Raw genomic sequence first — 12,405 nt, forward strand, 5'->3', positions numbered from 1 at the left:
TATGGGCTAGGGTTAGGGCTAGAGTTAGAGTTATGGTTAGGGTTAGGGTTAAGGCTAGAGTTAGAGTTAGAGTTCGGGTTAGGGTTAAGGCTAAAGTTAGAGTTTGAGTTAGGGTTAGGGTTAGAGATAAGGATAGGTTTAAAGTGAGGTTTGGAGCTGGGATTAGGTTTGGAGTCAGGGTTAGAGTTAGGGAAGGCTAGGAACTTAACATCTTAACCCACTGTTAGATAGAAATACATTTAATGAACCAACCGTTCAATGAAACCCTGAAGAACAGCGGATTTTTAGTCCAAAGATGTTTCCGACTGGTAGTATCGTAGACATGACAAGATCACCACCTGGTGGATAAAAATGATAATGAGTTCCAGTTATGATCTCATGTCCTAACCTTAAATTACTCCAGAGCAATAAATGTTACAGCACCACCAGGTACAATCCAATAGGAACCTGTTCTTTGAAGAGGTGTGTTCAAAATGTGATAAAATTAATGACAAACAATGGCAACCCAGATACTTCGAGTTGAGAATGTATCTCACGTAACCTATTACCCAAGCAGCAGGCCAACCACACCACACCCATTAAATTACTATGTCTGCTGTGACTACGCATTACTAACCTGAAACAAAACACTAAAACCTGCACATCAGAAATGGATTAAGCCATGTCTTCTGACCTGCATAGGCTACTGCATGGGTGTTTTATGCAAGCTCTCCAGATGAAGAAAACAACGAATTGGTTGACATACTCACAGCACTTTTTTTTTTAATTTAAATTTTTACCCTAAATCACCTACCGAGACATTCGTGCCATATCAAAACACTGTCTTGTTTCACACAATGGGCAGGTATGAGATCAGGTGTCTCTACCTGAGTTTACGGTAGGCATACCTGTGGTTCCCTCGGTGGAGTGCCGGACGGGAGAGCGCTGGTGTGCCGGGAGCGGTACATGTGTTCATTTGCATAAGGGAGTGTCTTCTCGCCAAAAATGTGCACTTTGTTTTTTTATTGAAGACATACATGTGAAAAACCTTTCCTGAAACCAAGCGGAGTTATCAAAGTGGCAATTTGCAACAGGCCATATTCTATAGCGGAACATTGAAAGAATCCGATAGGTCAGTGAAGGTTTCATATGAGCCACAGTTGTGACATTCCCCCAGGACGGTTGGTAAACAACAAGCGAAAACATCCGCGTCGCACACACACACGGTCGGCCGCTGTGATATACAACTTCTGAACTTGGATTTATTTGACGTTTCGATTTTCGGTGATTATTGTTGGAAAGAAAGGTAAGTCGTCGGTATTATAGAACTCCTCGAGTTATTGTTATGAAAAACCATGGAGCTGAAGAATGCTTTATCCTGTCGTAGCCGAGGGGTAGGAATAGACGATTGTACAATGGAGTAAACGTTTTAAATGAAGACTTTTAAGTAAGTGGTGTTCCCAAGCGCTGTAAACATCCAACATCAAATGAACGGTCGCCTATACCTTGCATCCCCCTATTGTAATTCAGGTTTGTTTAATCTACTTCATAAAGTCTACTTATTAGCTAATGTCTATGTGCAGATGAACACACGCCCTTGGTTATATTTGTAGTTAACTGTGGTGGCATGGCGCAGAATCTCTTTCACACAGATAGTTGTGCTGCTGATTAGTGTAAGGTAGCATTTCCTCTATATTCAAAAACTAGACTGGGCTTCAAATAGCCTATCAGAGTGTAATGGCCTCTTTCAGTTTCTTCCATATCTGATTCGTTATCTTCTATGACTGTGTGGACAACATATCTGCCTCTTTCTGTCTCTTCCAGTGGGGTTTCAGTGAGCAGCACAGCCATGGACCTTTAACAACTCTACAACATTTCAGCATTCAGAAGTCATCCTCTCCCTCAACTGTCCACACCGACTCCTGAGTTTGACTGAAGAGATCTGGGAAACAACCCACGTGTTTCACTGCTCTACTCAACCGCTCCAGGGATCCTACTGTGTGACACCTCCTCGTCACGATGCTGCAGCAGATTTTGACGGACATGTTCATCAACCCGGAGCTCCTGGCTGAACTGAACGAGGAGCAGAAGCAGGTGCTGTTCTTCAAGATGAGAGAGGAGCAAGTCCGCCGGTGGAAGGAGAGAGAAGCCAGGCTGGAGAAGGAGGAGAGGAAACCCAGGAAAGGTGGGCTGTCAGGAAGGTCACCCCTGAGCTGTGGACGGTTGTCCACAATCACCTCTTCATGGGAAGACTGCTGACTGATTTGTGTCTAGATTAATTGAATTGCTTGTAGCTGATACCTTGGGAATGTTATCAATGCTGGTAGCACTGGTGAATAACTATCTATGGAAGGAGTTCAGACTTTTTCTTCAACCTCAACCCCACTGTTTCCCAGTGTTTTTACAACTCAGAAGGTGTCATGGTCATACTTCGACTCCCAATGTTCTGCTGGGTTGGCCTGAGAAGTATAGATCTAGTGAGGGAGAGGATATGTCCAGGCACAGACTAGCAGTGTCCAGCGGACTGACTGTACATGGAACAGTAGGTTACTGTACTCCAGGGCTACTGTAGTGTGCGCAGCGGAACATGACCTGAGGTAATGCTTTGCTACAGTAAATGTGTTTCTCTAACAGACTGTAGTGGGTGTGGGTGGGGGTGTGCACGCATGTGCCTGCGTGTGTGCGCAGCGGAACATGAATTGAGTAATGCTTTGCTACAGTAAAGTTGTTTCTCTAACAGACTGTACTGTGTGTGTGTGTGTGTGTGTGTGTGTGTGTGTGTGTGTGTGTGTGTGTGTGTGTGTGTGTGTGTGTGTGTGTGTGTGCCCCCCCCTCCAGACTCGAGGAAGAGTGTGTCATGGCTGACAGGATCAGACAGTGACATCTGGGTGTGGGTGATGGGGGACCACCCTGCTGATAGACCCTACGACCAGATCTGTGATGACATCATTGCCCAGAGGGCGGCCCAGCAGGCCCAGAGAGAAGCAGAGGAACTCAGGTGAGAAGAAATTACAAAGTGCTTACTGGTTTCTACAGTACAAAGGCTTCCTAGGCCTCTCACACACACACACACACACACACACACGCACATGCACACACTTCATCTACATCAAGAAATGGCCAAATAATGGATCACAAATGCCTGCGTTCCATAACATGTCATCACATGCTACATCTTCATGCCCTGCAGATGAACATGGTTATGATGATGCTGCATATGTCATCTGTCCATAAACAATCTGCATATACAAGTGTGCTGCTCTGCTCTGGTGCCATGAAGGAGTGTAAGATTATTTCCTCCCAGGACAATCAGAGCATTGTGCTTCAGTGACACCAGAGCAGACTTTTTAGATTAGGGGGCAGCATAAGAGTAAATTGAAAACAGCTCTAACTCACACACAATGCTATCCTACATGAAGGCCAGGCCTGTGTATATGGGCTATACATACACACACACACACACACACACACACACACACGCGCGCTCACACACTGATAAAATTGGATTCCACATTCCCATTGTCAGTGTGCTATCTCTCTATTCAAAATAACACTTGTATGAAGGGTTCTCTGTCTATTACTGTTACTCCATAAAAGGAAATGGCATTAAAATACAATGCACTCTATATATATATATATATATACACACACACACACACACACACACACACACACACACACTCACACACTCACGGATGTGGTAGAATGTGAGATTCACAGCTTGAAAGTGCACCTGAAAAATGTGCAGGAATTGCGTGATGTCATCATGGACCAGAATCTCAAAGGAATGTTTCCAACATCTTGTGGAATCAATGCCACAAAGACCTGAGGCTGTTTTGAGAGCAAAGGGAGGCTCTACCCAGTATTAATAAAGTGTTCGGTGAGTGTACTGTATTTCTACGTTTCCTCTTTTAGCAGTGTCTGTTCAACAGAGTCAGACTTTGCACTATAAACACCAGAGGTCAACTTCCAAGTAAATGCAACCACCGTAGTGTTCCCCTTGAGATAACGTCTTGGATGCTAGTAATGTTCGTGTCAGAGTTCAGACTGTACAAACTGGTGGTCACTGACTCGTGTTGTTCAGCATGCTTACCTGTAATCTACTGTATGTTTTAGGGCTTGTTGTCATCACAGAAGCCAATAGAACCTGTATAGTGGGATTCTATAGCTGTCAGTCGTGTGTGTGTGTGTGTGTGTGTGTGTGTGTGTGTGTGTGGGTGTGGGCCCAAATCTAGACATTGTTCTACTGTCATGCTACTTTAGAAGCATAGGATTGGTGTAAGCACCACATCTATTCCACCAGTCTGTTACTTGAGGAGTGAAGGGGTAGAGCATTGGGATGCAGCCCTGGACAAGGCTATGCCCTGCTCTCTCCTCAGCGGCCAGCCAGGAAGCCTAGTTAAACATTTTTCCAGCTCCAACTTGTCTTATTGGCCATAACCACTCCCTGTCTCCTGTCTGTGTGAGCTGGGCTGTTCCCTGGGTCCTGCCTGTGGGGGCTAGGCTGTTCCCTGGGTCCTGTCTGTGTGAGCTGGGCTGTTGACAGGGTCCTGCCTGTGTGAGCTAGGCTGTTCCCTGGGTCCTGCCTGTGTGGGCTAGGCTGTTTCCTGGGTCCTGCCTGTGTGAGCTAGGCTGTTCCCTGGGTCCTGCCTGTGTGGGCTAGGCTGTTTCCTGGGTCCTGCCTGTGGGGGCTAGGCTGTTCCCTGGGTCCTGTCTGTGTGAGCTGGGCTGTTGACTGGGTCCTGTCTGTGGGGGCTAGGCTGTTCCCTGGGTCCTGTCTGTGTGAGCTGGGCTGTTGACTGGGTCCTGTCTGTGGGGGCTAGGCTGTTCCCTGGGTCCTGTCTGTGTAAGCTAGGCTGTTCCCTGATAATGTTGTTGCCTGTGGCCTGGATTTGTGGGTGGTAGTGGTGCATGTGTCATGTATGGACGTGGGGGGGTTTATTTCTCTGTCATGTTGGTGATAATAACTGGTCAGACCTGGTTTGGCATGCCCAGTCATAGTCATACCTACAGTTTATGACAAGCAGGGGAGGCTGGTGGAGGTAGAAATCGAAGGATGGACATGGAGGCAAACTCTTTGTTCTGTATTTGTTGTGTTTTATTATTTTTATGTTACCTGTATCTGTGTTGTTCCATATTCTTTCCAAATTATGAAAACGCAATCAAAATGTGACAAAAAAAATGAAAAATCGGAGGATGTCTCATTGTAATGGATGGAATGAAATGAGGAATGTTTTGTTACTATTACAATGAGCCCGTCCTTTGACTTTTATCTCCACCAGCCTCCCTTGATGACAAGATATGGCTTGTGTAGGCTGCAAACAATTGCTTCACCTTCAGCTGAAAGGACAGGCTATAAGCATGTGAAGTCTGGTGTATTTGTTGAGTATCTCTTTGAAGTCACTTTGCTCCAACTGTTCAAATTCTTCTCTTGAGTTTGTAGTGAAAAGTGCCCCTTTCTGCACCTCCCTGGAATTCCCCCAGTGGAATTCCATTCCAGAACAGACTGTACAGAACTGTCATTCCAGAACAGTAATTCCAGAACAGTCAGTTCACTTCTGTCAGACACTGCTGTTCTGAGCTACAGGACTTGTGGACACCATAGAAAACATGTTTATGGTTTTGATACAGGAAGCAAGTTATCCAAAGGTAACCAACAATGTTCCAGTGGATGGCTAAAGCTGGTGTTATCCTCAGAAACACCCCCTTTCTCTTACATAGTTCATACTGTAGAAGTATCTCTGATGTGTGTGTGTGTCTGTGTCTGTGTCTGCAGGGCTAAAAAGGAGGCTGAGCTCGTGAAGAGGTTCTCTACCGTGTGTGTGGACGTAGAGCTGCAGGCCTGGAGGGAGGAGGAGGAGAAGGAGCAGAGACTACAGGAGGAGAGGAGGCAGGAGGAGGAGGTGCAGAGACTACAGCAGGAGGTGCTGAAGCAGGAGCAGGCCAAGCAGGCAGCAGCCACTGCAGCCGCTCAGGAGCAGACACGACTGGAGGAGGAACTCAAGGTATCCAGCTACCCAGCATGCTATAGGTCTACAGCCTCCACCCTGTCTGTCCCTATCCGTAACTCTAAAGATGAATCCCAAACAGACCCTAATCCCACCACCTAACCCCAACCCTAGCCCTTACCATCATCACCTCATCGTCATCTACAACCTCAACCCCAACCCTAACCCTAACCCTAGTCATCTCATCCCCAACCCCAACCCTAGCCCTTACCATCATCACCTCATCGTCATCTACAACCTCAACCCCAACCCTAACCCTAACCCTAGTCATCTCACCCCCAACCCTAACCCTAACCCTAACCCTAGTCATCTCACCCCCAACCCCAACCCTAACCCTTACCCTAGTCATCTCACCCCCAACCCCAACCCTAACCCTAACCCTAGTCATCTCACCCCCAACCCTTACCCTAACCCTAACCCTAGTCATCTCACCCCCAACCCCAACCCTAACCCTAACCCTAGTCATCTCACCCCCAACCCTAACCCTAGTCATCTCATCCCCATCTTCCAATGGGTATTTTCCTCTCCTCCTCTCCTCTCCTGGTACATCTCTGTCCATCATCCTTACTTAAAATGAGAATGTTTACTTACTTACTCACTTAAAAAATTACCAACAGTCATGAAATAAAATACTTCTGATATCACCTGTTGGGATCATAAGCACAGATTAATAACTGATAAGGAAGGAAGGATTCGTAAAACATATGTCGGGCGTCTTTATGACATCATTTTCCAGTTTATTGAGTGCTGAAGTTGTATAAACAAGGAAGTGGATTGATGCAATGAAATGAAATTACATGACATGACCTCACATCACAAAGGCTGTAGGAAGTTCATTCACGAACCACAATAGAACGGATGACTTGCAACAACTGTTCAATGTCGGAAGACAAAGAGATTTCTAAACTGCTCTCTCGCTCTGTTCCTGCCAGAAGAGAGAGGTGGAGGAGAGGAGGAGGGCTGAGGAGGAGGTGAAGAGGCTGGAGCAGGAGAGGAAGCAGGAGATATACATGGACCTGAAGGCGGTCAGGGAAGAGAGGGAGGACAAGGACTGGCAAGAGACCTGTAAGGATAGAACACACACACACACACACACACACAATTGAAGTTGATTGTTACTCCATATGAAACTGTGTTGAAGTGAGCGTTAAACTCGTGTCTTAGATTGCCAGAGGGAATGTAAGAATAGTTGGTGTACAAGTTTGATTTAAATCCTATAGTGCGAAGGATGATTCAGAGGCTCCCTGCTTGCTAGTCCCGCCAAATGTAACGAACACAAACGAGTTATAGACGGATTACACTTTTAAACGTTGTGGCCGCCAACGAGAGCACCACACTAGACTCTTTAAATGTCAGATTAGTCAGGAATCAATTATACAAAGAACCAGTTATTAAGAGATCTCTACTCACATGCTATATGTCGAGAGTAACTCTCCTAATTATGAGAGAAGATTTTAATTGCCGAAATCACAGCGCCTCACTCGCCAAAACGGGACACCTTTACCATATTTGTGCGTCGAGCATCGAGTTATGCAAACACAAACTAATTGATCCTAAAGATATATCTAGGCGTAACCAGGCCAAAATCATTCAAAGCGATGTGCTAGCAGATTATCCTAGCATACGGATTTCACCGTAGCATTCTTGGGACAAATGAGAGAAGTGTGATCATCAATTCAGAGGATTTATTTAGACGAGAAATATAAGGTATTTAGCTTTATTCATTCATTCTAGCGGTGCAAAATCATTTCCATTCCAATTGTAATGAGCTGATTGACCATTTGGCTGAATCTCTGTGGAACGTTATCAAAGATACACATCAAAATACTGACTGGAAAGAAACGTCACACAAGAGTGAAAATGACATCAAAATACTTTTCATAAAACACGTTAAGATAAGATCAAATATACACCCATCTATGAAACATTCAAATGTCATAATAGAGAAAAGGGGTGTAACGATGTGATTGCAGACAAGATGTCTGTTAGGTGTGCCCATTCTTCCATGACGCAATGAACCCAAAACACTTAAAATGATAGCAGTTGATCAAGGCATTCCCTTTGGCTCACAAACACAGAGAGTAGTTCACACCTAAACACATGTAAATAGAATACAGTGGTCACCATTTTAGCCAAAGACTGCAATCATATGTTGAGACCACATTACTAATCAGCCTGTCTTCAAATCCATCGACATTGTTTCATGCGTAGAGCACTCCCAAGAACTGTATATTAACAGGAACAACTAGTTCAAGCCCAAGATCAAATCAGTTAATATTTAACCCAAGTGTTTGACTGTTTGACAGAGATTGTAAGTGACCTGCAGCGGTACTACTAACAGTGTAAGTGCTAGGCTGGGTCCTCCTATGGAAGCCTCTCTCTCTCAGTCTCTCTGCCAGAGTGTGGGAAATACACCAATGTTTATCTAGTGTGCACTCTAAAGTTCAAACACTAGTCATGTTTGTCTCAAGTATACACACCAGTCTGAAATGTCCCCACGCTGAATATACTAAACCTTATCACTAAGAAGTGGGCTGGCCATGTTTAAACTGATTCGAAGGAAGAGCCCCGATTAGCTCTGGGGAGTTCTGGGGAGCAAAGTAGCAGCTGACTCACTCACACATGACCAGTCCCCGGCCTTGAGACACTACCCCTATGTTTACTGTACATTCAATTGGGCAACCACAGAAACTATCTCAGTGTGTGTGTGTGTGTGTGTGTGTGTGTGTGTGTCTGTGTGATTACATACACTCTGTGTATGCTGTGTAGGCCTACTGTATGTATTTGCGTTAATGTGAGTTCATGTATTTCCTAGTACGTAAGTCCAAAGCGGCGGACCTGCGTCGGCGGTCCATGGCCAAGCAGACTCGTGAGGACCACCGCAGGCGCTCTGTGAAGGCTCTGGAGCGGGGTCGCGTGGCTGCTGTCACCAAGACCTTCGGAGGAGAGAAACCAGCCCTGCCGCCCAAACCAAAACCCAGGCACCTCACTGTGACCAGCGACACACTCAACCCGTGAGTCCACCCATAGGGCTGGAGTCTGGAGTCTGGTTCAACCTCACTAAGACCCAGCAGGCCAACTGAGACTCAGTTCAACCTCACTAAGACCCAGCAGGCCAACTGAGACTCAGTTCAACCTCACTAAGACCCAGCAGGCCAACTGAGACTCAGTTCAACCTCACTAAGACCCAGCAGGTCAACTGAGACTCAGTTCAACCTCACTAAGACCCAGCAGGTCAACTGAGACTCGGTTCAACCTCACTAAGACCCAATTAAACCCTGCTATAGTTAATTCATTGAGGCGTGGAGGCATGGTTTTGGTTTAGGATCTATTCCAATTCCAATCTCACGGAGAAGGGAGCTACTTTGCACCACTTTGATGGAACAGTTTGTTGAACCAACTGTGAATTTACACCAGTGAACTGTATTGTACTGTGGCTTCATTTGAACCCAGGCTGAGATGGTTGTGTTTGATAGACTGTACCGTATGCGGAGTTACACTATCTCCCCATCCTAGTGGTGGTCTGTAGTCTCATTCATAGAGAGCTGATGTCCAGGGATTCCCAGGCGGGACAAAGCCATGCAGAAAAACACTGAGCTTTAGAGCTTAAACGCATGACTGCTCTTCACCGGTCCGCCTCGCTGCCTGGCCCGGTCTGACCCACTTCTGTCTCCCACAGGAAGCAAGGCGTGCAACGCACATTGTCCTCCTCCACCAGGGAGCACATCATCCGATGGTTCCAGGAGGAACAGCTGCCCCTGAGAGCAGGGTTTGTGAAGGACCAGAGTCGGATCGCGCCGTGGTTCCATGGTGAGGGTTCAGACTTGTATTGACATTGTTATGACCTGTCTGAATGGTTGATATGGGTCTGTTAGGCTGTCAATAGAGGTTTCCATTCATGCGATTACACAAGCAGTAGGATATACGTCAGTTATGAATAGAGCGGCCACGTCAACCAACCAGTGTGTCAAGAGGTTGACTACAATGGGGAGTTGCTTTGTTTGGTCCTCTGCTGCCCCCTGCAGGTTAGACACCACAGATACTCAAGGTTGATCGTGGTACTACTGCACCTGTGCGTGCCACACCCACGCAGATTCCACTTCTGTTATGAGAACAGTGTGTGAGTTCCCTGTACTGTAGCAGGTGAATTGCTGCCAAAATAACAACATGCTATTGTTCCAAAGACTGCACTCCACAGTGGTGACAGACACCATGGCCTTGACGCCATCGTCTCTTCTCCCTCATCAACTCCGTCATACAGTACAGTATCAGTAGAGGCTGGTGGAGGTAGAAACCGGAGGACGGGCTCATTGTAATGCATGGAATGGACAGTATAGAGCTACACAGAAGGAAGCAATATGAGCTGACCTAGTTTCACACACGGAAAAGAAGCTCTACAAGATTTCTGATGGAGCGTATCTGACACCTTTACCTCTCCATCCACATTCTGAAAGTCAACACCTGTTCAGTAACTAACCGTCATTTAAATTAAAAAATGATTGAAATTCCTCTTCGCCCAGGCATCATTTCTCGGCAGGAAGCAGAGGACTTACTGAGTGACGGGACCCCCGGGCACTTCCTGGTGCGAGTCAGTGAGAGGATTCTGGGATATGTCCTATCATACCGCTGTAAAGACACGTTTAAGCACTTCCTGATCGACGCTACAGAGGGATGCTACATGCTACTGGGAGACCAGATCAGATTCAGCTCCTTGGTAGAGCTGGTCGAGTACCACGAGGTAGCGTCCTGCTAGCGTCATGCTAGCTATTCCCAATGTGCTGTGACTACCACCCACCAATATTTATTTGACAGTAACATAGTACTGCATTAAGATAGATCACTAAGTTAATTTAGTAATTTTGTGGCCACAATGTGTCGAAGTACAGCAGTGTGAATATATTATGGACTGCATTCTCTCCTTGTGTCACCAGGGGGAGCCCATCACCATGTCCGGAGGGGAACAGCTACTTCACCCCTGCGGACAGAAGGCTGCTGGTGTGGACTATGCCGACCTCTTCAACTGAACCTTGAACCCTTACCTGAACCCCCCAGACCCTCACCTGAACCACCCACCCCCCCCCCCCCCCCCCACCTGTATCCCCCCAACCCTAACCTGTACCCCCAACCCCTCACCGACACCCCCCTGTACCCCCCAGAGATTCACCCAAAGTGCTGCTTCTGCTACGCTTGACCCACCCAGTGGCTGAAGAACAACCAGAGCTGATTTCAGAGCCATGCTGTTGGCCCATTGACATTTTATTGTTTACCACCCTCTAGTACCAAGCCCCCATTACAGTTTACTACTCCCTACTGTTGTCAGACACCTATCTTTCCCCATAGCTGATATCATATGAATAGCCCTGTATTACAATGTCAGGTACTGTATAGGGACCAGGGGAGGCTGGTGGAGGCAGACATCAGAGGACGGCTCATTGTAATGTGTTTGATACCATTCCTCATTCCATGCATTACAATGACCCCCGTCCTCTGATTTCTACCTCCACCAGCCTCCACTGACGGGGAAGTTACCTGAAGACGGTGGCCGTTAAGGTACATTCGACAGCAGGCTATACAACTGTTGCTAGTTCTGGGAAAAATGACTTGAATAAATTCTGCACTTTGTATCGCAGCTGTCTAGTTTGTCAGTAATAATTACCTGAAGGGGGGTTTGAAAGAAAGTCAGACAAGATGATACTTTAGAATTTTTATTTATAGTTTCTAAAGAACATACCAAACACTTTATTAGGAACACTATACTAATACTGGGTAGGACCTCCCTTTGCTCTCAAAACAGCCTCAATTATTCGTGGCATTGACTCCACAAGATGTTAGAAACATTCCTTTGAGATTCTGGTCCATGATGACATGATTGCATCACCTGCAGATTTTCAGGTGCACTTTCAAGCTGTGAATCTCCTGTTCTACCACATCCCAAAGGTGTTCTATTGGATTCAGATCCGGTGACTGGGAAGGCCACTGAAGAACACTGAACTCATTGTCATGTTCATGAAACCAGTTTGAGACGACTTTTGCTTTGTGACATGGTGTATTATCATGCTGGAAGTAGCCATTAGAAGATGGGCAAATTGTGGCCATGAAGGGATGCACATACACAGCAACAATACTCAAATAGGCTGTGGCTTTCAAGCGATGATTGATTGGTATTAACGGGCCCAAAGTGTGCCAAGAAAACATTCCCCACACCACCTCCACCATGAGAAGGTGTACAGTTGTTCCTAATAAAGTGCTCAGTGAGTGTATATGCACATAAAATACATTACTCGAAAAGCAACACACATATTTACAATGTTTAAAACAGATTTAGTTTTGGAGTCTCCACGTTGCATGTATCAGACACACAGCCCTAGAACAAGCAGTCATTCCACTCCAGCAATATTTAAACTATTTTAAAAAAAAA

General features: G+C 46.1%; 1 protein-coding gene across 1 annotated transcript; it reads left to right on the forward strand.

The window, feature by feature from the left end:
* The first annotated feature begins 980 nt into the window (after positions 1-980).
* On the forward strand, positions 981-11,058 carry sh2d4a (SH2 domain containing 4A). The gene is made up of 9 exons (XM_083670064.1): positions 981-1,285; positions 1,804-2,164; positions 2,818-2,977; positions 5,756-5,984; positions 6,920-7,052; positions 8,803-9,001; positions 9,667-9,797; positions 10,508-10,725; positions 10,919-11,058. The coding sequence occupies exons 2-9, from the start codon at positions 1,999-2,001 to the stop codon at positions 11,009-11,011; spliced, it is 1,329 nt and encodes a 442-aa protein (XP_083526190.1). The 5' UTR covers positions 981-1,285; positions 1,804-1,998; the 3' UTR covers positions 11,012-11,058.
* Positions 11,059-12,405: the final 1,347 nt, after the last annotated feature.

This window comes from Argentina silus (genome assembly GCF_951799395.1).
Source record: "Argentina silus genome assembly, chromosome: 5".
In the NCBI taxonomy this organism is placed as follows: Eukaryota; Metazoa; Chordata; class Actinopteri; order Argentiniformes; family Argentinidae; genus Argentina; species Argentina silus.